The 26,166-nt window shown below is 42.2% G+C and overlaps 1 protein-coding gene across 3 annotated transcripts; it reads right to left on the bottom strand.

Annotated features, from left to right (window-relative positions):
* Window positions 1-4,176: 4,176 nt before the first annotated feature.
* ZBTB44 (zinc finger and BTB domain containing 44) lies at window positions 4,177-25,401 on the bottom strand. 3 transcript variants are annotated; one of them, XM_036397414.2, is made up of 5 exons: window positions 24,332-25,401; window positions 20,191-20,275; window positions 15,220-15,332; window positions 11,420-11,720; window positions 4,177-9,402 (listed from the first exon to the last, which is right to left on the bottom strand). In XM_036397414.2, the coding sequence occupies exons 1-5, from the start codon at window positions 25,347-25,349 to the stop codon at window positions 9,120-9,122; spliced, it is 1,800 nt and encodes a 599-aa protein (XP_036253307.1). In that variant the 5' UTR covers window positions 25,350-25,401; the 3' UTR covers window positions 4,177-9,119. The 3 variants fall into 3 exon arrangements, with proteins under 3 accessions (XP_036253307.1, XP_036253306.1, XP_036253308.1); XM_036397413.2 differs by having other exon boundaries at window positions 15,220-15,383; XM_036397415.2 differs by having other exon boundaries at window positions 9,311-9,402; window positions 11,637-11,720; window positions 15,220-15,383.
* Between the last annotated feature and the right edge of the window lie 765 nt (window positions 25,402-26,166).

A 26,166-nucleotide genomic window follows, 5' to 3' on the forward strand; every position in this document is an offset into this window, starting at 1 on the left:
AAGAGGCTGACCTGAACATTTTTTTATTTCTTTCAAGCACAACAATCCAACCCAAAGCCATTTCTTTTTGTCTGGCTCTGTATTAATTTCAATTCCATCAACGAGGCAGTTGCATAACTCTTGTTTGTAATTGCTGTCACGTCAGCCCTGAAACTGATCACTGCAACACTGAAGTTATATAAAAGGTTTTGTTAGGATTTTTGTTATTTTTCTCCTTTAAATTGTGGGAAGATGAAGTCCTACCCTGGAGAGATGTTTTGGTTTTCTAAGCTCTGTTGTCTATTAGTCTTGTGCTTTGGTGTCTTTTCTCTCCAGTTTTGTTTTACACAGTGCAAGGGTCTGTTTATGCACAGAAACTCTCCTAAAAGTTCTGTGCACCCCACTAATACACAGGCTATAAAATAAACTCTGCTGAGTCAGAGAAGCTACTGGCAAAAGCAAAGTTCACAAAATGGGTTTGCTCTTAAGGGGCAATTTAAATTTCTGGCAAGGCAGACTATTTAAATGCTCCAGTGGCTGGAATTGTAATTTACCTTGTTCTTCCAGAACCAGTGGGCTGTTTCCATGCAATGATGGAGTATCAGACCCCATGGGATCCTTTCTCCTTGAGTCTCTTCACCCAAACACACAGAATTGCTCCTGGAATCCAGAGTCAGCTCCTCCACACTCCTCTCAGTGTCCTTGCTCCTCCTGAGCACTCCTGATCATCCCCTTTGACCCAGGGCTGTGCTCACCTGGCAGGGAGGCTTCTCCTGCCCCCAGAGAATTTAAATGATCCATTTTACCACTCATTTTCTGTCCTGCTGGAGGCACAAATGCCAGGGCCATACTCACAGATCTCTTGGGCCCAAGGTATTCTGAAAGGCATTCAGCACTGCAGACAGAAGTGCTTCAAGCCAACAAATAATGAAGGACTTTGACATCAGTGAATTGTACCCAATACTTACTCCACTTATGTTCCTTCATACTTAAAAGCAATCTGTTTGTAGCTGACATTGTTTATTCTTTAAAAAAGTCTAGACAATGTCAGATTCTGCAAGGGGAAAAATGAAAAATATACTGAAGTACCAATATAACGAAGTATCAATGCTCCCTCCTAAGAAATAAAAAAGAAAACCCTTCAAGACCAGAAAACATAAAATATATCTGCTTCTTACAGAATCTTTTCTGTAAGTCCTGCCACCCTGGGGAGGAGAAGCTTCTTTAGAGATGGGCATGGGATGGCAGGAAACCACATCTCTCATTCCCAGTCCAAAATCAAAAGAAGCTTGTAAGGGCTAAACCATAGCAAAGAAGCTAAACCAGAGCAAAGCAAGGCTCGTGCTGGAGGTCTGGGCTTGTAACCCATTTATTTCATCATTTCCCAGGAGACAGCAGTACCAGCAGCTCCTGAGGGGAAGCAGCAAGGAAGGAGTTGGTCAAGTGCTGTTTTCACATGGTCATTGTTCAAAATTCCTTCTGGATTGTGTGTGCACCTTCAGGGGAACAGGCAGCACTCTGTGAGAAAGAATTGTCACCTTCTGAGTGCTGGGAGCTTTGCAAACCACAGATTTGAAGCACCTAGGGAGGCACGGGGAGCCTGGGAATGCAGTTTAGCCAGATGCAGAGCAGGCACTCCTAAAGACACTCCCACAGGAACCCAGTGGTGTTTGACATGAGAGGGGTGTGTGCCAAAGCCAGGGCACAGCCACTCAACACACAGTTACATTTCATTCATTAATTTCACAATTTGGATAGAAGAGATCAAACTTCAACAGAGAGGTAAAGGTGCAAGTGAGATACACAAATAGATGCCCTGTGAGTTGTTCTCTTATCTTCACCTGAGACCTTGTGACTGAGACAAAGGCAGCTCGTGCTCAAAGGCAATTAACTCAAGCCCTTGGAGTGGTTTTCAAACACACAGATCTCACTCTGGGTGTTTGTGGCCTATTTCTCAAGGATTTGTGAAAGGCAGCTGAGGAAATCAGGGCTCCTGTCAGTGACTCTGCTATTGAAGCACGTCTGTGTGCCCCGAGGGCTGCTAACAGACCCCAGACTGCCCACGGACTGCACCCCAGCCTCGGGGCTGTAAGAAAGGCTCTGCCATGGACACACCTCCCCTGCTCTGCATGCTCAGGCTCTCACAGCAACCTCAGCTCTCACAGGGGTGATGTTACCTCACTCCTCTGGAGACGCAGCTTGTGGAAAGCTAAGAAGAAATAAGAAAATGCATCCCAGAATTCAAAACCCTCTGATAATGTACTGAAAGAAATTGATGTTTTAGGTTTAATCCCGAGTGTAGTTTAAGGCAAGTTTTTTTTTAATTTTAGTTATCTCTCTTGCTCTGTTTGGAATCCGAGCACATTAGCAACAGAAATTGTTTTAAGATGTCCCATGTTTTTACATCTCTCTTGTGAAGTACACCAGCATTTCAAAGAACTGAACACTTCCAACAAGTTAGAGAGGAGAAATAAAAAGGTGTTTGCATTTAAACCGTATTCATGCATAACCCAAGCCAGGTTTCTCTCAGCAGCTTCATTTTCCTGGGGATATCACTGGGTAGGAATGGTGCAATCAGCCCTGGGAGAACTCTTGTCCCTGCTCTGCCACATTCTCAGTAGCTGAGTTTGGGCTTAGCTCAGACACTCTCCTCTAAGCAAAAGAAATAATCCTTCATTACTGTCAGGAATGAAATGCTGAATGCTCCAAGGAAGCCACACAAAAAGCTTCAATAATGTGCACTTGCTTTGTTAAGGGCACCTAAGAGATGTTTCACACAAAACATGTGGTGGTGCTTTGGAAAATCCTGCTCCAGTCACCAGCCCAGGCCTTGCCATCCACCCAGGGGTGCCCTGCCCAGCTCTGGGGTGCCTGCCCACCTCTGGGTGCTGTGTGTGAATTTGCACCTTCACCATCCACCCAGGGGTGCCCTGCCCATCTCAGGGTGCTGTGTGTGAATTCACAGCTCCACCATCCATGAAGGGTGCCCTGCTCAGCTCAGGGATGCTGTGTGAATTTACTCCTTCACCATCCACCCAGGGTGCCCTGCCCACCTCAGGGATGCTGTGTGAATTTACACCTTCACCATCCACCCAGGGGTGCCCTGCCCACCTCTGGGTGCTGTGTGTGAATTTGCACCTTCACCATCCACCCAGGGGTGCTCTGCCAGCTCTGGGTGCTGTGTGTGCCTTTACAGTCAGCCAGAATTTACTGCAGACTTCAAATGGGACCTGGCTTCAAAGAACCAAAATTTCTGCTTTCATGGAGACCCAAGCCTCTGTGTGTCACCCTGCATCTGTCCAGGGCCCTCACCAGATGAACTCCCTCTTCCAGTTATGCTCAGGTTCAGACACCTGTCCCTATTCATGGTCCTCAGTCAAAGGAGAACTTGGGATTTAGAAACTCTCCAGCCCTACCCATGTTCATGGTGGCTCCAGCTGCTCTGCACCAGGGAGAGCTTTTCCATTTTGTGTCTCACTCCTGTGTCAGACACTGAGCACAGTTTGGCAGCTGGTGTATAAATCACCCCAGCCTGCCTGTACTGAGCTGGTGGAGGGCAGAGTTAGCTCTTCAGCCAAGCACTTCCCAACCTGTCATTTTCCAAGTTATCTGTTGATCCAGGATTGCAGCTCACTCACACAGGTGGGGCTGCAGGAGGAAAGGGATTTTAATTGCAAGGGTTGTAGAAACAGCAGAGATGGATTTTAAGCCCCACACTCTGGGCTGTTTCATGACTGAAGCTCACAGCTGCCACTACAATGACTGCCTGCTGAACTTTTAAACACCTTCTGCTTTGGCTGATTTGATGAGGCTCCCCCTTGGCTTTCCATCAACATCACCCCAAGGAAAGCTGGCCCCAGCACTTTTGCAGAATGGGGTCTAAAGAGAACATGAACAGAAGGCAATCTAATATACAAAGGAAAATGAAACAGAAATGTGTTCTTTATTCTTAATACTCTTTACTCATGTAACTTCTCCAACCATCTATTAATGTTAATTTTGTCCTTTCTCCCAGTGACAGCTTCAGCACCAGCGAGTTCTCCTCACATCAGCTCTTTTGGGACTGGTTATAAGCAAAGCTATAGGAGAATGTGGCTCAAGGGGCAGGGTTGCACCTTCTCACTGAAGGTCCAGGTTACTCAGTTGTACTGCAAGGCAAACAGTGCCAGAGTTAAATAACCACACAAAGCAAATATATACTCCATAAAACATTAATATTTTAATGAAAAATCTTAGCTTCATATTTCTATCCAAAGACACTCAAAACTAGTTTTTCTCCCCCCTTAATTTTGACCTATAATGGGACCAGTTTGGAGATTTTTTTTTTTGTATTTTGGAACTTTTTTTTTAAAGATTAAACAACCAGGCTAGCAAAAAGGTACCCAATACATACTTTTCTTATATCAAACAAGCTAGTATTTCAATACAATGTAACTATACAGAATATATACATTACACATATGATCACAAAGCAAACACTACAGGCTCAGAACAGATTTGAAAAAACATGATATTCACATTGATTACAATAACTCTAAAAATGATTGTAACGTTGAAACGGCACTTAGTTTACAAAAAAAGTCACAAAAATATATATAGCCACCAAGAACTATGGTTCCTGAAAAATACTAATAGCCAGATAGTATTATATAAAATGTGAAGTGTATTTAAACATCGTATACATTAAAAAACAAAACCAAAACCCAAAACCAATTCTGTTAGGTCAATAAACATGCCAAGTAATCTAGCTGTGGCCAGCATCAACAAGAGAAGCTGTACTGTGGATGAGATGATGACTGGATATACGGCTGGTGACTGGAGACTGGCACAGTTAAGGGGGTTTCACTGTTACTAAAATGCACAAAGAAGCCCAACAATAATTTAATTCACATTTTTTTTTCCCTCCAGCTTCCACTTTTCCCTCTTTGGGGTTTCACCGTGGGGCAGCACCTTGAGTGAAGGCACTGCAGAACAGAGCAAGGAAGCTGTCCAAGGACTCGGTGTAGCCAGGGTTACAGGTCAGAATATCAAAAGCATGCATCAGCTAAATGAATGGTGAAACAAAATCACTCTTCTGGGGACTTCAGCAACCCTCAGGAAGACTGTAGGTACAGTTGCCACACGGGCTGGCAGCACCAGATTCCACTTTTTTTTTTTTAGTGCAACCAGATTTGTAGCTGAGAGCTGTGGGACACAGAGTTACTGTGCTAGAACACGGAGTGAACAAAAATCCAGAGCAGTAAGTACTGTTGCACTAAAAAAATTCACATTTGTTTCTTTTATGGTACATTTCCTCAAATACTTGGAACCCACTCTATTTACCAGGTACCTCTGATGTGGGGAGGCACTGTCTTGAACCCTCTTACCTGCCATCATCACGATGCTATGGGATTTATTATGTCTACAGTTGGAGATGAGAACCCTCCAAAACAGGATTTCACCTTGTGAGCACAACTGGAACGTGAGCGGCCTGAATGAAAATCAGCTATTTTCCATATTCTGATGGTGTGGAAGTTGCAATGGATGTAGGAGCAGCAGGTGCTCCTCCATCTGAATTCTCTCATCCCTGCAGGGTGCACAAAGCTCCTGCTGGATTTGCATATAAAATGCTTCCTGGTTTGTCTCTGAGAGAGACCAGCACTCACCTCAGCCCTCCCAACCCGGGGCTGCAGGGTGGAACCAGCGACCAAGAAGTGCCTGAAGCCCTCATATAAAACCTTAAACCATAGCTTAAAAACAATAAAACTCCATCCCACAGGGGACATATAGGGATCATAGTCTTATAAAATATATCTGACTGCATTGGCAGCTATTACTTTTTTAAAAAGTTTAAATTCACATCTTTTAGACTCAGAATCCATGTGAACCCAGAACCATTTTCAATACCCGAGTCTACTGATCTCTCAGTATGAGAGACTTGGCCGTGGTCTCTGCGAGCCTGACAACTGAACTCCAGCTGTGGGAACAGCACTTGGGCTCACTCTGCTTGCAGCAGGAGGGCTGAACCACATCAGCCCTGACCCTTGTCTAGCAGACACAGAAATGCATACTTAATAATGGATTTTTTTGGGAGGGAGGGAGGGAGGGAAAAAAAGCTAAGAAGAAATAAGAAAATGCATCCCAGAATTCAAAACCCTCTGATAATGTACTGAAAGAAATCGATGTTTTAGGTTTAATCCCAAGTGTAGTTTAAGGCAAGTTTTTTCTATTTTAGTTATCTCTCTTGCTCTGTTTGGAATCCGAGCACATTAGCAACAGAAATTGTTTTAAGATGTCCTGTGTTTTTACATCTCTCTTGTGAAGAACACCAGCATTTCAAAGAACTGAACACTTCCAACAAGTTTTAGAGAGGAGGAATAAAAAGGTGTTTGCATTTAAACCGTATTCATTTCTATGGAGAAAAGAGATATTAACAAGAAACAATTGCAGACAGGAAAATTAACAAGTAAACCCAACCCTAAACCAACCAAACCAAATCCTCCAAGAACTCTCTCCAGTTGAACCAGATTGAAAAGTGAGAACTAAATTAAGATGTTACCCAGAGATTAGGAGGCTGAAAAGATAATGTGTAACACACAGTGCAATGAAAAATGAACCCCAGGCCTTGCCTTGTACCTCGGTGTTAATGATCCTTATGTCTTTTCAAGGAAGAACAGATCAGAGCTATAAAGTCTTTGTAACTTTCCCCTTTCTCTTTGGTATTCTGAAGCAATTTGCCTTCTGACTCAAAATTTTAAGTCTTAAAAATCCAATATCCAGGTATGTGTGTGGTGTGTTTGTACCTTCTCACCAATGAACTCTTTAGCAAAATACTTCAGGGATGAAAATGATCAGATTTTAATGATCAGATTATGTCCTCCAGCTCATACCTGACCACCTTTGATTATTACATCTCTGCAGTCAGGAAATGTGGTTTGAGTGAAGCACTGTTCAGAACATGACTCACAAAGGACTCTCATTTACCTGTGGAACATGTCAGGAAAAAGAGAAAACGCTGGGTTTGAGCTCAGTGTTGTAGCCCTCTAGGTCAGAATAAAGCTCAGCAAAAGGCATTGTCTTGTCTCACTGGCTTCTCAGAGAAATCCCAAGTGCAAGAGAAATGGTCTCTTAAATTCAGCTCATCAGCAGGCACTGGGCTATTTCACAGTACAGCAGCCCAGAAAAAGCATTTCTCCTTCAAGCCCTTTTAAGAAGCCTCACAAAGGTAGATATCATCAAGACTGAATTGCAGCACAGAAGTTCTTTGCAGCATGTTTCTAAAACACCCTTCGGATCTGGTGGAGAAACCTCATTCCAGCAACCCGGAAAGTACTTAAATCCCAACTGTTTTCACTCTATTTAGCTAAAATATGTGGGTTTAACCTAAAAAGAGAAAAATTGTTGAGGTCATTGAAACCCTTTAAACACTTTCCAAAGGTCAATAAACTTTTTTCCTTACAAAAGCTGGCTATTAATAGAAAGAACTCAGTCTCAGAGAGTATCAGAGCTGCCTAGGCTGCCTGAATACAAATTGATGTGCAATATAATACGACTTTTGTGTCTTCTGTTTCTTCAGGAGCAACCTTTCTCTACTGGTTTCATTTCCTCCTCATGTTTGCATAAAACAAATCCGGAAAAGAACAGAAAATAGCAATTAACAAAAAAAACAAGACTCAAAACTAAGGGAGTGTATCATGCCTTTGGAATACTGAGATCAAGCACTACCTACTCACTCAGCACATCATCTGTAGGCCATGGGCATTTGGCATCAAACACTGAGTTAACTTCAGAAGCTGTAAGAAAAATCACAAATCTCCTAATGTACTTCCTAATTTAGGTTTCAAAGCAGTACTTGAGCCCAAACAGCCTCGACCAAACAAGACTCGCTGCTCTGAAAATCCCACACCCTCCATTCGTAGCTTTTTCTAAATATGGAAAAATGAAATTGCAAATATTTCAGTTTATTGCTTGCTTGAGCTGTGTGTGTAGCTGGAGTAATGGCCTTTAATAAACCGAGTTGGCAAGGATTTAAAGTGTTTTGAAACAGGAACAATTCATCATTGCTCTATAGGCTTTTTGTAAACAGCCCCCTGTTGGTTAGAAAGTTGTCCTTAGAGAGAATAAATTGCTTGTTTTATCCAAAACAGGCTAGTAAAAATCTCTGAAACTATACATACATATGTGTAAACAAAAAAAAGTGCAATAATGCACAAAAGAGTTTATTTTTTCCAATCTGTAAACTCCCTCTAGCTAAATCTCAGATTAGTAAAAACACAGTGTGTATGTGAGGGGGCAATGATCAGAACTGCAAATAATCTGGCCATGGTTTAAGAATTTCAGTTTGGGAAAACCTTCATTTCCCTTTGTGGCTCCCCATCTACAGACAGGTACAGTCAGGAGATATTTGTCAGGCTTGCATGGCTGAACACTTCTCCATCATTCCCAATTCCTGGTGCACCTTTAGACTTTCCATGCCTAGCCTCAGCTGGGCTGATCTGTTTAGGCTATTTGATCAAGCAGTTTCTAAAAGGACTGGAACAGAAGAAGTAGGAGTACCTGGCATTCATCTGGGCTGGACAGGGATGGTGTGTTTTGAAGAAGTGTGTGACTGTTCCTTTCAAAACCGCTCACCATTTCCAAGCACAGGGCACAGTAAGGGCTTTGAAAAACAGCAGGCACATATAGGAAGTGTCACTTCTTTATGCAGAAGATTAAAGCATCCACTCAAAACTAGTCAAAACTGTTCAATCATGGTTTCCAATGCATCCTTTTGTTTATCATTTGAAAAAGGTTTCCTCTGATTTCTTTCCCTTAACCAGAGGGCCTGCAGAAGCAAGAGAAACTTAATGAGCTGCTCTAACTGTGGAAGAAGGAATAGTTAAAGTGATCTGAATCAGTTGTTCTTCTTTAGAAGTGTATCACAGCTTCCATGATGTTCTGACAAGATCTTTTTTGTGCAATCAGTCTTAAATATTTTCACAGAAGTGATCATTCAGTCATGAAAAATAATGTAACATCTGTTGCAGTTTTCAGTTTAAAGCGTAGCTTACAAAGTAAAAAGGGGAAAATCTCCCCACTTTTCATTTAAAAAAATTAAATTAAAATGTACAGGACCAAACACAGGCACTTTCCAAAGAACAAAAATGAAACCAAACCATGAATTATTCGATAGTAATAGATGACAGCTCCGGTTTGGGAGGGTCACCCGCGGCTGCCTCAGCAGTGGTGTTAGTCTTTGGCTGCTCTGGCACATCTTCTTCCTTCTCTGCCAACCCACCCAGAGACCCCAAGGGGAAAGTGCTTTCACAATTCTGAGTAGATGACACCTGTGAAATGACAGGCATTTGGACAGAAGAGTTGCTTTCAAAGCCATGCTCCCCTAGCTCATACTGCCCGAGGGTCTCCTCTTGTTCCTGGTTTAAGTAGTCCGGTACTAGGAAGTCACTGGAAGAGGGGTAAAGGACAGAAGAGAAATGTCATTTCTCACACCATGGTATCAGCTCCATCACACAAACTACATTGACAGAGAACAAATGTACTCATTTCACATTGGCCAAGATCATGGCACTGACATACTCCACTAAGCACCATAACCCGGTTCTCATTTCCACACACACAGAATTTATTCAGTGGCATCTATTTCACATCCGTATTTCCTACACAGCAACTTCTTATGATTAGATTGTATCACCTTGATGAGAATGAAAGTTAATGTCTGGAACACATTTGGCACTGAAAACCTCATTGAAAAAAAGGGAGCACTCAGGCTTTAAAAATAGAAACAAAAATGAGTTCAGCACTGGCAAAACGTGGCCCTTTCCATGTCTGAGGAACAGCATCCCCCAGAGCAGCAGCAGGACTTCCCTCTGAGTGGGCAGGGTAGAACCAGGGGCACAGGTGAGGCAGCTGAAGGCAGAGGGAGCTGCCAGCTGCAGTGGGGGGATGATCCTGACATGTATCACACTCCTGAGAAAAGTATGGAATTGCATCTCCTTCCCCTTTTAATCCTTCCTGAACAACTCTTGTGCTATGCACTCTTAACAGCTGAGGCCTGAGTGGATCCAAAGAAAACCTACCAAAAGCTCCAGTTGTACTTTCAGAGCATGAGGACATAATGGAAATAAATTTCTTTGCAAGTTTTCAGCACCAGACATGAAGTTTGTCTCGAGACAAGTATATACATGTACCATATATATGCACATTTGTATGCTTCGGTTCACCTGGCAATGCCTCAGTCAAAAGAAATCCTTAAATGACAGAAGCATTCACTGCTCCAACCCAAGCTCACAGCCAGCTCTGCTAAACCTCATGTTTGTCAAATCAGACTGAAGGAAGGGCTACAGGCAACTAAAATCACACCTTTTAATATGACTTTAATTTGCTGACAACAATGCAGTGCTTACCACAACCAGGGCATCACCCTGCAGACTGTTGCACAAGAGCCAAGAACAAGAACTGTGTAAGCCCACAGATATGAAGCACTTGTACTTTTAAACAATATTCTGCTGAAACAGCAACTGGCTTTCCTGCTTTGTTTTTCAATCTTTTTCGTCCTACGTCACTTCTGAGTTAATCAAATAGAACAAAATACTCAAATGTTTTTTATGGGAAGAAGAATAATGTCTGGAAATCAGGAGGGGTGGGATTGTGATGCTGTAACATTCAGAACATTGCATTTTTTGCATTGCTGAAGGCAGATGATTACACACACCAAGCTGCACTCTCTCTAAGATTTAAGAGCTGGAAGATCTTCCTGTCTTCAATTTCTCTCATCCAACTTTTATATTTTCTCAAATTCCAACAATTACTTTTATATCAATGAGAGAACACAGTGCTCGTCTGACACCTCAGAACTCTTTTAATAGTCTTTAGCAGTGCATTTGTGAGATATGCCAAGTCTTTTCTGGCCTGATAAAAAATGTCCAAGTGGCCCTCACTATTTCCAAAACTATGAGTCTAATCATTTAGTAATGTTATCTAGAAAATGAGAAAGGAGAAGGTCTGGAGTCATGCAATCTTTCCACAGTGTTAAGCAACCACTTAAAATGAAGTAGGAGGTCTGTGCCCTCTGAAAGTGAACAGACTAAGTACAAGATTTTGAAAAGCAAACCAATATCAAATCACAGATACTGTAGGACAGAACACTGTGGCTTCACACCATTGGCCTGGCCATAGGTACTACTGAAAAGAGAAATTAAGTAACCCAGAACCAGCCTCTGCATATCGCTGGATTCTTCAGTAGCCTCCTATATAGCTCCCATGCTGTAAGACAGATCAGATACAACAGAGAGTGGAGCAGGAATCAATCTGACTGCAATTAGCTGGCAACCTGATGAGAGGCACAGCAGGCTGCCCTGAAAGCAGGAAATGATGATCTAAGGATAAAAAAAAAAAAAGAAAAAAAAGAGAAAAAAAAAGAAAAAAGCAAGTTTCCCTGTTAGGTTTTTGCTGTGCACCTCACCTGCTCTGGAAGTAGTTTGCTAGCTCTGACGCTTCATGGTTCAAGCTCCTCAGGTGAACGATTAAATTTCCAGAGTTGGTGAACATGGCGCCGCATGTTTTGCACTCGTAAATCCGAGGCTTGCGGATAATGTGCCGGGAAACCCGCATGTGGTGTTTATATTCCCCGAAGGAAGTGAAAGTGGCACTACATATCTGGCACCGGAAACAGCGTTTACCTTCGTGCTTCAGGCGATGCATCTTGAGCGAGTAAGCTCGGGTGAACTTTTTCCCACAGCGGTCACACTGAAAGGGTTTAATGCCTGTGGGAGAGAGCACAGACACGTTCACCCGTGGAACACAGGGCACAATCCTCCCCACAGACAGCAGCTCTAGGTGCTCACAGCAAAGCTCTGCTTGAAAAAGAGATTTGCTGTTAACTTTAAAAAGGCAGAAACAATTAGAGCAGAGCTGCACTCCCTCGGGACAACCTCCAGGAAATCTCAGGTGTAAGAGCCGAAATGAGGGATGCAGGACTCCAGGGGCTCTCCAGAATGCAGTTTATTATATCCAAGATGCAGTTTATTGTATCCAAAATACAGCTTATTGTATACAAAATCCAGTTTATGCCATCCAGGACGTTACAGCAGCCCAGGGTGTGGGTGACAGAGCTGTGCCTACAGCTGTGAGCTCCAGCTGCAGGCAGGCCTGGAGCCCTGCATCCCTCATTCAGGCTCTTACTAATGGTGCCTGACGTTGGGTGCCACTGTAAGAGCTGAAATGAGAGATGTGGGACTCCAGGGGCTCTCCAAAATGCAGGTTATTGTACCAAAATCCAGTTTATTGTATACAAAATGCAGTTTATTGTATCCAAAATGCAGTTCATTGTATCCAAAATGCAGTTTATTGTATACAAAATGCAGTTTATTGTATCCAAAATGCAGTTCATTGTATCCAAAATGCAGTTTATTCCATCCAAGAGGTTACAGCAGTCCAGAGTGTGGGTGACAGAGCTGTGCCTACAGCTGTGTGCTCCAGCTGCAGGCAGGCCTGGAGCCCTTTGGTTTTGGTTACACTGCATTATAGACTTTTCTTTTGGTTACAATGCATTCTATACTTTTCTTTGCTGAGCATCTCAATACAGTAGAACCAATCTATACCTTAACTATTATCTATAGCCTATCATAACTACTGTAATTACCATATTCATGTTACTGTTCTCCAATCACTCAAAGTCAGTACATTACAGTTTAAGCTAGAAGTTGTTTTTCAGTTTTCTTGCAGTGGAAAATTCTGAGACCTTTTTTCTACTTGCAACATTTGCTGCCTTGTTTGCCTGTGCTCTCTTTCTGCTTTGATATAAACATCTTCTTGTTTGGGGTGGGTTTATCCTTTGCTCTAAGCCATACAAACCCCTTCTAACTAACACACCCTTTGCCTCCTTGGTTATCCAGTGAGACTGGCTCAGCAATTCTTTTCTTCTATATCAAAACTGGCTTCCAACTCTATTCCTTCTTCAGACTCTACATTTAAAAATCTTTCTGCCAAGCACAGATACCTGTGAGACTTTCTTGTCAAACTCTCATCCTTCCCAACACTCATGGCTGTGACCTGTCCCAAGGCTCCTTCCCCACGGTTTAAGCGATTTCAAGCCCCTGTGGATTGAAGATCCCCAGGTGTGGGAATTTATAAAATCAGAGGCTTTTGGGAAAGCTGCAAAAGGCAGGCTTTAGAGACAGCAGAACTGTGATTAGAGCTGATAGCATCTTCCCATTGTCATAACCATGTAATGAGACTGATGCTAAAAAATAAAACAGCTCAGAGCACGTTCCTCAACAGTCCTGTCCCATTTGTGATTTCTACAGAGCTCCTGACCAGCAACACCCAGGCACAGGCACAAGGCCCTGATGCTGCAGCCATCTCCTGTGCCTTTGAACTCCTTTGATCTCGGCACATTCTTGTGCCAGACTGGTTCCCAACAATGCAATTATCAGCCTGCCCTTAATTGCAATGTTTTTTTCTGGCTGCCTTTGGCCTCAGAGAAGTGTTCTGGCAAGGGGACTGTGCACAGGGACGCCCCTGTAATGCAGCAGGAATGGTGATAAAAGGGGCAGTAGGAGCCTTTATATTGCGTGGGAACCTTGCTGCACAGAATTTTCGGCAGCTTTGCATGACAGACAGCTCTCTAAGACAGCTGAGCTTCATGCCTCTCATTTTTTTCTTGTATTAATTCAGATTTTTTTTTCTTGTATTAATTCTAGAAATTCAGCTCCTAGTTAATTTTTCATTTCTTACCCTAAAACATGCGAGCTCTGCAATATGTTGCAGTGGCTGAGTGTGTAATCATACAAACAGAACTATTACAAGATAAAAGTCTGAGTCACCAAAACCTTAGGATTTAATAAAAAGTGTGAACTGCAGAAAGTGGGAAAATCCAAACATGAGGTTAAGAATCTGGAATATGGAGCTCTATTCATAATAGGGTTGTCAAGGAATAAAAAAGATTTTCTCAAAAGGCTGAATGTGCATCAGCCCTGGCTGTTAATTCCCCCAGTCTTTCACTCTGCTTCTCTTACTTTCAAAGCAGGAGGTGAACTTTTAATTGAGGGCTTTTAGACAGAGAAAGCTGTAGTTAAGGTTACACTGAAATGCCCTGTTAAGCATGTGAAAACAAGTTAATAAACTGGAATATGGTCTGGTGGAGCTCAAACTTTTCATGCTTTCCTACTGTCCAAGGGCACCCATTTCCTCTGGTAGTTTGAGGGAAATCTCTTTAGCCATTTTACTCACATGAAAACACTTTCAACATTTACAAGCTTTGAGAGTTCTTTTGCATGTTAATTATTCTAAACCAGCTATTCAAAGCTCTCCCAACTTTACCCAGGGGTTGTCAGTTGACAGGCAGACCAGAGATGCTTTGCTGTCAGATTTTAACAACAGGCTTGGGATCATTTTGCACCCACAGAATTTGCTTTTTCAAGTATTAAACACATATCTGGCTATTTTGCTTGAAAGGATTTGACAAATAATTGTTGACAGGGAAAAATTACACCTTGTCAGTTGTGGCTGCTCTGTCCCAGAATGGTTCAGCTTCTGTGTGCAGGCAAGAGTCAGACTCAAACCAGGAGATGCTAAACCATGAGACTTAGTGGCCAAGTGCAATAACCTTTCAATATTCCCTTTATTGCCCCAAATGTCAATGTTATTGCCACATAATGCTGACAAGTCTTGAAAACACCAATGGCAAAGACATTGGGGAGTTCATGCTGGGTTAGAAATCAAAATGAATTTGGGGACCCAGGCCCAGAGGAGGCATTCCCATAAACCTTTGGCTGCCTGTGCTACCTGCAGGAGCTAAATTGATAATGAAACCAATTCAGTTGTCCTGCAATCCTTCCCAAAAGTCTGAAATCCAAAGGCATACAACCTCCTTCAATGCAAGGACACAGATACTATTTTCTTATGGCTGCAAGTCTCCTCTGAAACACAGCAGAGAATTGCAATATGGCAGAGGAAGAATTTCAATCTACTTCTTTAGTGCAATAAAAGGACCAAGTATACTTTATTTCATCTCAGATATTTTTCAGGAAAATTACTCATCCTGATGAGTTGCAGGCAATCAGGTTTTTTTCAGTCCACACAAATGCTGATTATCCACGAGCACAACTATCAGTCAGACTGCAGGGATCACAACAAGCATTCAACCACAACCTCTACCCAATCTTCCTGAAATCAACTCTGAAGCACTTGGCAGGTGAGTGGAAAAGCTGCATTATTACAAGGCTGAGAGTCAGGAATTGGGGGAGCAGGGCTGTTTCTCACCTGAGTGGATGAGCATGTGTTGTTTCAGGTTCTGGATGCGGGTGAAGCGCACCCCACACGTGGGACACTGGAAGGGTCTGTCGGGACCGTTGGGGCTGGGCCTCTCTGTGCTGCTGGTGGAAGGAGCAATGTAGAGTTGGTAGGGATACTGAACGTTCTCCAGACTACAAAGAAAAAAGGCACTTTATTTACAAAACCAGCCAAGAAGCCTCCTCTGCAAAAATCTGAACCTTGAGGGCTTTTGTGTGAGGAGGAAGAGATTGGCACATCACAGTTCTGCTGAAATCTCATTTATTCTGGAAATCTCTGGGTCTGTAGCAATGTGTCTGATCTGCACCTGAAATCTTACAGTCACTGACTCTGCACATCAGAGCACACCCAGGGAATAAGCTCAGAGTTCTGTTTCTTTGGGTCTGAGCACAACTGCAAACTGAACTGAATGTTATTTTCCAGGCGTGAGCATTTTCTCCAGCACATCGATGACTTGCAATCACTAAACAGTCCCTGAGGAAGAGTTTATAGAGCTGAGCAAATGAAAAGCAAAGGAGTATTTTGCAGCTTCAGTGATATTTACAAATGAAATTAAAGCCAATTAATTTTTCATCTTAATCCAAGCTCCATCAACAAATACTAGCATCTACAACTGCGTATTTCTAAGTTTAAAATATTAATCTAATGAAGCAATACTTGCTCCTTGTCTGATTCAAAGAGCTCCAGTGCTGTGTTTAAAGAACAGCACATGAACTGCAATGAGGAACAATTTAACTTTCAAAGTAATTTATTTAAAACTGACTAATTGCTCCTCCATAGCCTCCAGCTGCAAACTGTTTAAGGGAACTACAGTGCTCTAATCCAAGTCCTCTGGCAAGGAACTTGCTAAAGGGCACAGTGAAACAGGAACAAATCTGCTGGTACAAACAGGGTTTGGACTTACCTGGGGGTTCCCTTCCCTGAGCACTAAGGTCTGTATTTTTGGTGAAATTGCCATTTCAGCTGCTGCCAGCCTGCTGAAAGATCAGCCATCACTGGCAGCAGGGAACTGCTCTAACCCTGACTGTTCATTCCATGGCCAGCACATTGCAACTTCAGCTTTACTAAACTGAAACGTCTGAAAAGTCCTGAGAAAAGATGCAATGGTGTCTCCTCACAGTCAGAAAGTTTTCCTAACTGAGGAAATCCTTCTGCTGCTCTGCTTCCCCCTCAGGCCCAGAGGGCTGCCTTCAGGGTTATGCTGGATTTGGGGGTTTCTAACACTCACACAAATGAAACATGCACTTGGCACAAATACATTTTTCCTAGGCATCATACAAAAATTCACAAGTTCAGCACAGGAGGGCAAGAACTAGGATCATCTCTTTAAAATCAACACTTAAACTGTCTTTACTCTGGAAAAGGATGGCACTGCAACTGTGAGGACAGAATTCTCAGCAGCCAAAGTTCCAGTTGTAAAGTTTTTCTGGAGAGAGAGCACCAGGTGTTCTTGATACACACAAGATTAAAGGGTTTGCTGTAGAGTTTAGTATCACTCAGTCTGTAAAACCCTAAGGGTTTCTGACCTCACATGGCACTGGAAGAAGATTTGCACTAAAGAAGAAATTTTCTTGTCCTTGACTTTTTATACACAGTAGGGTCCCAGAGCTGTGGAAAACAAGAGATGTGACAGACTTGTTGATCTGTGATAAAGGGAATATTTGCAAGAGCAAAGTCACTAGCTCTGTCCTGGGCCTGGCAGAATGGAGCTCTTTGCCATTCTGGGGTCTAAAAAACATCAACTGAGGCTTTTTGAAATAAGTGAGAGCATTTTAAACATAGGTTCTGATTTTTCTAACCAAATTCCTGACCAAGCCTGGCACTCCACTTCCTTTTTTATACATGTAGTGTGCTCATATAAGAATAACATTTGGGTTTTGTGACAACAAAGAATTTCATCTTCTGACAAGTTCCTTAGGTGCTGCCTCCCTCACTGCTGTGTTAGGGGACTGTGAGGAGGCACAGGCACGTTGTGCTGCTGGAGCTTTCTCAGGAGACACCCAAAGTAGGGCAGCAGAGCTCTCCTTTTGTTTCCAGCTCAGGAGCCAGAGCTCTCCTTTTGTTCCCAGCTCTCCTGGGCTCACTCACCCTCCAAGCCTGTGCTGGTGCCACCTCCTCCACTGGAGAAGTGCTATGGGCACAACTCCATAGAAGAAATTGAAATGAAAGCCTGGGTTTTATTTCATCTGTCTTTCATGGTGAGGAGGGCTGATTAAAGCAGATCCAGTGGGAACCAGAGGCTCCCCAGCTATCAGTGCCTGGCTTGTCTTTTCCCATGCTCACACTGCCAGCAGGGTGAAATGCCTATTTGGTGACATAACTTAGCACCATGAAGAGATTATATTTGAAACATTATTAGATTTTTCTCCCCTGCTTCTTTTCCCCCCACATTTACCTAATTTTTCAAGACTTGCAATTTGTGATCAAGATGGCATTTAACAGCTGAGATTTGTCTGACATCTCCAAGAGCTTCTGTACCAGCTACATAGAGAGAGAGGCTTCAAATGTTGTCACTGAAATATCCTACTTGCACTTTTTCTTCTTTTCACCCTGAGATTATTTACATATTTAACTATGCAGAACTAAACTCTGACAAACATGAATGTCAAAATGCCAGTGAACCTGGAAATGTTCATTATTTGTAAATAATTATTATTTTAGAGAAGTGGAGGTTCTCATTCTATTGGATCAGAGAGACCTTTTATAACTTTTATAACTGAGCAACTCCTTTTTAAGTGTAGCCACAAACTGATACAGAGACCAACTGTTAAAGCAGGCAAGATTAGAAGTGTGTAACAATCCAAATGTGAAATAGCAGAGAAAGAATAGATGAGACTTCACTGGAGCAGTCATTTTAATACTTAACAGACTCCTGTGTGCCTATTAAGCTGACAACAATTACATGTGACCTACTGTTTATGAAACACTGATTATGCAGGAGGCCAAATTAATGATGTTAATTATTTAAGACAGAAACTCAAGAGAGAAGACATCTTAGTTTTTGAAATGTTTATGATTCTTCCACAGTGACAGGGGTGTAATATTGAGAGGCCTTTAGAGGGACTGGTCTTTTGCTTTGTTTCAGAAATAGAAATGTAAGATATTACATTTATTAATATAATAAATGCTTATTACAATATACATTTCTCAATATTAATTTGCACTGGGCACACACAACCGATTTTGACATTTTGAGAATTCCTAGTGGTAAAGAAATGTACAATATGGAGTTAAGGGTGCATGAAACATTCAAACAGTTTGGGAAGGGAATTTTCTCCATCTGTACAATGTATTGATTGTTTTTTTCTGATTCAGCTAGAGAAACATGTTTTACTTTATTCAGAATTCTTATGCACCCAAAACTGTGTGCCCAAATTGCTGCACAGGGAACAACAATCCATATTTATTGGCTGCTGTGTCCATCCCATGCTTGAAATGGGAATTCAAGTCATGCTTGAAGAGCTGTCCCAGTGTATTTGAAAGCACTGACAAGACAAATACAAACCCCTGCTCAGGTCTTGGAAGCACCATTTTAAACATTCAACTGGTTCTTGGAATCAGAACATTCTTGACACTTTCATTTAAATTTATAAAATAAATCACCTGGTAGTTCTGGAGTCTGAAATCCCCATGACTCTCAGTTCACTTGTAGCTATTGAAACAAGGTGCAAATTCAAGTTCATTTTCCTGATACTTCTGTCACTCTGAGACTAATTATTTTCAAACTGGAGCATAAACTAAGGTAAATATTCTTTCCTCTGCATGTAGGAGATCTTTTAGTGGGAATTTTCAGTGTGTAAAGAATTTTCTATCTTTTGAATTTTCTACACAATTTGTGCTGAAGCTCTGCAGTTTTATAGGAAAGTTCTGAAATAATCCACTGCTGAAAATATGTGTGCCACTTGACTTCAGAATTACAGGTTTCAAAGCCTGGATTAGTTCAAGTGCAACATGTGCTCCTACTATTAATTCAACCCTTAAGTGCTGGGTGTTATTTTTATACTCAGGTTTGTTAGCAGATAGATAAAATCTTCCATGTCACCCAAAAAAGTCTTATCTAAGCAGTTCTTTGCCCTTTTTAAGGGAAGTGGGACAGATTTGAGATGGAAATGACAGGAAAGATTTTATGAGCTATGAAAATGCAGCTTTTGGTTACTATCCCTATAGGGAGCTTCTCTTGACACAATTTCTGCAACAACTTCCAAAGGTTCACACTTCTCCCTCAGACCCACTTGTCTTACAAACCCCAGTTTGGAAAAATGTGCTGAGAGAGGGGAGAGCTCAGAACTGGAAGTCAGAGGAGCTGAGAGCAGCCCTGTGTGCCATGGTGGGTACCCCCCTTGGCTCTAACAGAACCATGATGCCTCTTTGACCAAACAGACCCAGTTCAGTTTGGTTTTCTCTGCCAACCTTCCCTTATAAGGGATTCCCTTAATAAATCACTCAGCTCAGCACAGCAAAAGCCTGCTAAATATTTACAGCAAGTGCCACACAGCATCTTGGTAAGAACTACAGGCAGAAAGTTTGAGGGAAGAGATTTAAGGCTGCTCTGCTTCTCCTGTGCCTTGCACTAGTGTGGTTTGTTGAAGTCAGGGCTAGGCCTTGTTTTCAGTTGGTTGCTTTAGTATGCATGTTTCACATAGAGGTTTAATTAAAATTTATTGATATAGAGCAATGATGAAGAAACAGCAAGAACAGGACTATCTTTCTTCACCAGTGCTGCCTGGAAATAAACAGGAAACAAAAAGCAATGAGTAAGCAGATTGTGACTTTCATCACCTATGTTCTTCTAAAGCATCTGCCCCTCCAGGCACTGATTGTACTTTGATCAACACCCAGAAGTTGATGTAGGAACAGCTAAACACTGTGGGATTAAGGCTGGGGAGGTAAATTACAGCAGCCACTTGGAGCAGAACACTTTGCACCCGGGTTGGTACATACCGATCATCATCGTCTGCATGAGCGTTGGTGCCAGATGTGCTCTGGAGTGTGGGCAGTCCCTCTGTAACCCCCTCATCTATTGAGCCTAGGCAAAGAAAAAAGGGCAATTTAATGCAAAGAACTGTTCAAAAAGGGTTGGGGGGGCAGGTAAATACACATCAAGCTTGCTTTCCCAAATCTCTGATAGACACTGATAGCTGGGTGATAAGATAATAAAAGTGCCTTGGGAAAGTCATTTACAACACCCAGAAGCAACTTGTTCCAAAGCAGCTTCTCTCTGCACAGATTACCCAGTAAATTGACAATTCAACAAGGGCACATATTTGGTCCACCTAGAAAATGGAAATGTTAAATACAGCCAGTTTTCAAAACACATCCAGTACTAGCACTGAAAAGCAGGAATGTTACATTCACCTAAAGGGACTATTTTGTCAATTTTTCAGGTCTTCCTGAGCAATAAGGAGTTCAAACCTGCCACACTAAATGACTTTTGTGGTCCAAATCTTCCATAAATATATTAACTGATAATTTATTATCTTCATTTATTGATAAGCAGCTGAGACAGGAAGAGCCCTCTGGGAAATCAGAAATGCAACACAAAAAAGACAAAACAGCTGTTTGTTAGAGAAATGTACAAACAAAACCACTCCAGAGCTCTGCTCAGTTCACCAGCACTGGGGCAAATGTAGCTCAAGGGGCTTGGGGAACAGAATCCAAGGAAATGCAGCACTAAAACAAACCCACACCTTCATTCACTGATGGGGCTGCTGCTCATCTGTCATCAGCACCAGAGTTTGGTCAAGCAGCCCTGGATGGCCCCACTGAATCCATGGGATATGAGGTGGGGAAGGAGATTTCCCTCCCTGCACTTCCACCTTGAGGACAAGCAAAGTGCAGGACAGTGCAATGAGCTGCTCTTGCTGCTGGGGTGAAATAATTCTGCTTTATCAGAGAGGAGCAACCTGAATTTGGGGACTCTAAAGCTCACCAAGAAAATCAAGTAGAATTAGGTGTATGCTGGCAAGTGTCAGAGAAAATGGAAAACCAAAGGGAAGGCACAAAGATGGGAAAGGTGAGGCAGAAAATGTGCATATTCTGTCAAAAAGAATGAGAGATCTTTCCTGAAGTGAGGGATTCTTGTCTTAGTGTGATGCCATGTTATGGGGCCAGTGACAAGAGGAAAATTGCATCTCTGGCAGCTTCACAATTAGTAAAATAAAAATTTTTGATTTTGTTAAGAGGTGACAAACTATACTTGGGAAATTCATCAGCTAAGCAATCTATAAAGCACAAAAGTGAATCCCACTTTGATTTATCCTTCTTTCTCATGAAATACTTCAGCGACAGTCCACTGAAAAATAAGCCCAACTGCTCTTAGGTTTCATTTCATGCCTTCACCTCTCAAATGCCAAAAGTGCTAATGAGTTATGAGTTATGAGAGTATCTTCTTTTGCAATATCAGAGAGAGGCAAGAATGCTTTTGTAGATGCACTATAAAACACTGAGATAAATATATGCAGTTATATGTGGAAAATATGTTCAGGGGAGAAAAAGCTGTACTTTAACATATCTTGCTGCCTCCATTTCCTATTCTTACATTACTGCATAAAGTAATGCATTTTTGGGAGGTAAAAAGTGCTTTCTAGCTACAAAGTGTGCAGTATCATAACTGGGCTAAAAAGCAAGAACACTGTTTCCCTTTATAGCAAAACATGAATAAAAACCATTCTGAGGATGGTTATTATGCCAAAACCACTAAATATTAATTCAAACATATTCAAAGACAAAGAGCAGATTTGTACTTTAAAGATTTTGCCCTGGCACATTTTTCTTCTCTCTGCAGCTGTTTTAAGGCAGGACATGCTGTACTAACAGCAAAGACAGATATTTAAGTTTAAAAATTATAATCACTAAAGCCTGAGATTCTCTAACCCATGCACACAAAATTACTCATCTGGGGCCTGGAGTTTACAGCCAGTTTGTTCTTTAAGCTGCCTTGGTGTGATATTCATTTATATATTTATGATATATATCACTTGATATGCTATTTTTAACATTCTCTAATCATTACTGCTTCTTGTTCTATTTTGTCTGTGATGATATAATTACTTTGATGAAATAATTTGCATCTCTTATCACATGGTCCTGGCAAAGTCTTTCCCTTCTGACTGCAATGAGTTAAAACTGAATCAAACACAACCTGCTTTTGAACAAGGACCTCTTTTCCTGGTGACTCCCCAGCAAACAAAAAGTTTCTTTTAGTTTTTAATTTGTGCAATATTTTGCCAAACTACATTTAAAGATTTAAACTAGAGGACATGAAGTCTGTTCCTCAGCAAAGGTAAACATCCTTGTCTCCAATAAAGAAAACATTTTCATTTGGAAAAAGCATTACAATCTAAAATATCAACATGTGAGCTATACAAACTGGAGAACAATCCAACAGCACAGGATGGCATAGATGGGATAGATTTCATTTCTTTTTATGAATAGTTTGGCACTGAATGTGTGTTGCAGTTCTGGAGGGTCAGCCTGATCTCACTTTCTCCAGGGATGTTGCAGTGTTGCACTGACCAAAGCAAACAAACAATGCAGACTACAAGGCTACAACTCCTTACTGTGCTGTAGTTTATTTAATTCCTTAATGGGGGCAGCCTTTCACTTACACATTTATTTGAATGAAGCAGAGCAGTGCATCTGCCATTCTTCCAGTCTTCAAACAGAACAGGGGTTATTAAAAATCTTTCAGTAAACAAACTCTGCTGAGCACAGCTCAAGCCACTTGAGAGTAAAATAGCTGACTTGGGCAAAATTTTGATAATTAAATTAGAAATATTGCAAAAGCTCTATCTTCTGATTTACTAAAAGCCATTCAATGCATTCTGTGCAGAGGAAAAAAGGGATTGTTCCAGTAACCTTTAAGTATTAGCTCTTAATAAAGAACAGCCTGCTATAAGATCCCAAAACTGGTTTCAAATTGTCTTTCATGGAAAAAAGATTTCTCAGCAACCAGCAGCATTTGAAGAAGGAACTTGAGAATCAAATCCCACAGAAATGGAAAGATTCTCAATATTATGACTGTGTGGTTTTATTTTTGTCTGGGGCATTAAGATGACAGTGTTTCACCACTTATTTTGCAAATCCTCTTACAAAGGCTCTCTGTCACGATTATATGAGATTTGATGTCTGATGCAAAGCACTATTCTAACCCTTTGTGGCTGCAGGCACAGGCTTTTCAAATCTGATGCTGGAGCTCAGCTGAGATCATGCCTTTTGGCACTAATGAAAGCAGAATTAAGTTTCCCCAGTCAGGCAACTAAAGGTAAAAAGGAGTTATCAACCTCTGCTGAATAAAGAGGGTTACCACAGGCTCACCATTCTCAGCTGCCTTCTGCAAAGTTAGTTAAAGAACTCCAAGTTTATGTGTAATATTTCAAAAATGAGGGGGAAAAAATGGTGTTTCACCAAAATAAAGTATGAACACCCATGAGGCAGATTTCCTCCAATGAAATCCCCAGTGCTCAGGTGGGATATGTAACTGCAGAAATGGCCATACCTATAAATAAAGACTAAGGGTTGCCTTCTGCAAAGTTATTTAAAGAACTCCAAGTTTATGTGTAACATTTCAAAAATCAGGGAAAAAAAGGGAGTTTCACAAAAGTAAAGCATGAACACCCATGAGGCAGATTCCTCCAATGAAATCCCCAGTGCTCAGGTGCCAGGTGGGATGTGTACCTGCAGAAATGGCCATACCTATAGATGAAGACTAAGGGTTGCCTTCTGCAAAGTTATTTAAAGAACTCCAAGTTTATGTGCAATATTTCAAAAATCAGGGAAAAAAAGGGAGTTTCACAAAAGTAAAGCATGAACATCCACAAGGCAGATTTCCTCCAATGAAATCCCCAGTGCTCAGGTGGGATATGTAACTGCAGAAATGGCCATACCTATAGATAAAGACTAAGGGTTGCCTTCTGCAAAGTTATTTAAAGAACTCCAAGTTTATGTGCAATATTTCAAAAATCAGGGGAAAAAGGGAAGTTTCAAAAAGTAAAGCATGAACACCCACAAGGCAGATTTCCTCCAATGAAATCCCCAGTGCTCAGGTGCCAGGTGGGATGTGTACCTGCAGAAATGGCCATACCTATAGATGAAGACTGAGGGCTGATCAGGAGATCCTCCTGCACTTGCTCACTCCCTGGGACCGTCTGCTGGTCGCTCAGGGAGCTCTGGGATGCGCTCACGGGCTGTGACACCTCCTCGTGAACCTCCTCGTCACTCAGCCTCTCCACCTTGACTCGCACGTCCTCCTCGATCACCAGGGGAGAGCTGCCCTTGGTGCTCTCACAAGTCACATAATCTGCCATCCTCCTGCTGGACTCCGAGGGCCCAGGCATTTCCAAAGTCCTAGAGTTCTCCGCCTGCTTCACCTTTTCTGACTGAAGTCTTCGATCAATTCCAAAAGGAAAAGTCCAGGGAAAAGCTAATGACGAGTCCACGGGCTGATTTCTGGACTCTGGGTAGGAAGTGGAAGGATTGAGCACTTGGGGGGAGCTGGTTTGTGTGTTACACTTGAGGGGGCTCTCAGGAGACATGACGATGTAGCTTTTGCGCTTCCTCCGAGACTCCCGGCAAACGGGGATGGTTCTTTCCACCACGCTGCACTCGGAGGACACCGGAGACAGGCTGCCGTCCCGGGAGGTGAAATTGCAGTTTGCACCGCTCTCCTGTCCTGCATCCAGCACCTTCTCCTGCTGGCTGTTGGGTGTGTTCCATAAAATGCTGGATTTCATGAATTCCGAGCAGGTGCTGGCCACGCTGAACATCTGCATGTAGCTGGCGGCGGCCAGCACGTCGATGATGTTCTCGGTGTTGATGGACAGCGTGGCCGTGTACGCGTACTCCAGCAGGGGGATGAAGCCCGTCACCGTCACGTGGTGCAGGTCCAACACGCTCTTGCTCTCATCCTCTGCTTGCCCAACGAGTTTGGAGCGGAAGAAGTCGCTGCAGGCTGCCAGAACCACCTTGTGCGCCCTGAAGATCTTGTCCTGGACGCGGATGGTGATGTCGCAGAAGTGGCCGTCGTTCCGGAGCATGTTCAGCTTCCCCAGCATCTCCTGACTGTGAGCAGGGGAGTTATGAGTGAATGTTTTAACACCCATTTTTAGATGGCTCTCTTAGCGTTCTTCCCACATATGACAGATCAAAGGTATCCTGAAATAAAGAGGAAAACTGTCATTTCCATCTCTGAAAGCAAAAGCCAAGTGCATTCCTGATTGTAAGACTCTGTACGAAGAAAATTCATCTGAATCCTCTAAGGCCAGGTTCCTCTAGGATCCAGACTGTGCAAGGGACTAACTCTACAGAAATGCAATTACTTGTAATTTTCATAATCACAGATTAAATTATTTGCAATCTGTCCCTACCATCTTCCATACATCTATGTATCTATAGCTCCCTACACCTATAGGGGTGTCTCTCCCTCTCTCTCTCCACATTCCTGCTATGCCTCCTCAAACCCAAATTCCCAACACAGTTCAAAAAAATGTTTGTAATACCAAAACCAAAGCACTTGAAAAACTGTGTAGAAACCTGTATTTTTACCTTCTAGGCCCAGAAAACCATTGTTCATAGTTGTTAAACTGACAGACTATTGAAGGTTTCTTTTAGACAGAAAAGTCAGGCTGAGTCAACAACAAGGGTGCAGGAGTAAGCAAATCTCCCAGGGAAGGTATTTAATACCAGAAAAGCTTCAGAGAAACTCCAGCATGAATTTTCAGAGGCCAGAGTTCAAACTAGTAAACATAAAACAACAGTTGCCAATAGGTCTGATTTCCTGCTGTAGTGCAGGTATTGATTACCTAAAGCTGCTTTTAATAATTTTAAACTAGGATCAGAAGTTATTGAAAATTCCTTCACAAACACAAGGCAATATAAACCTCAAAGGAAAGTTTAAGTTTAAATCAAATAGACATAAAC

Source organism: Molothrus ater, chromosome 22, assembly GCF_012460135.2.
Source record: "Molothrus ater isolate BHLD 08-10-18 breed brown headed cowbird chromosome 22, BPBGC_Mater_1.1, whole genome shotgun sequence".
In the NCBI taxonomy this organism is placed as follows: Eukaryota; Metazoa; Chordata; class Aves; order Passeriformes; family Icteridae; genus Molothrus; species Molothrus ater.

What these genes read in the sequence shown, in the direction of transcription:
- ZBTB44 (XM_036397413.2), bottom strand. Translation starts at nt 25,349, where the DNA reads ATGGGTGTTAAAACATTCACTCATAACTCCCCTGCTCACAGTCAGGAG. An exon ending in CATGCAGACGATGATGATCG is followed by an intron (nt 15,384 to 20,190) that starts GTATGTACCAAC and finishes TTTTCTTTGTAG; the next exon opens with TCTGGAGAACGTTCAGTATC. An exon ending in ACACATGCTCATCCACTCAG is followed by an intron (nt 11,721 to 15,219) that starts GTGAGAAACAGC and finishes TCTCTCCCACAG; the next exon opens with GCATTAAACCCTTTCAGTGT.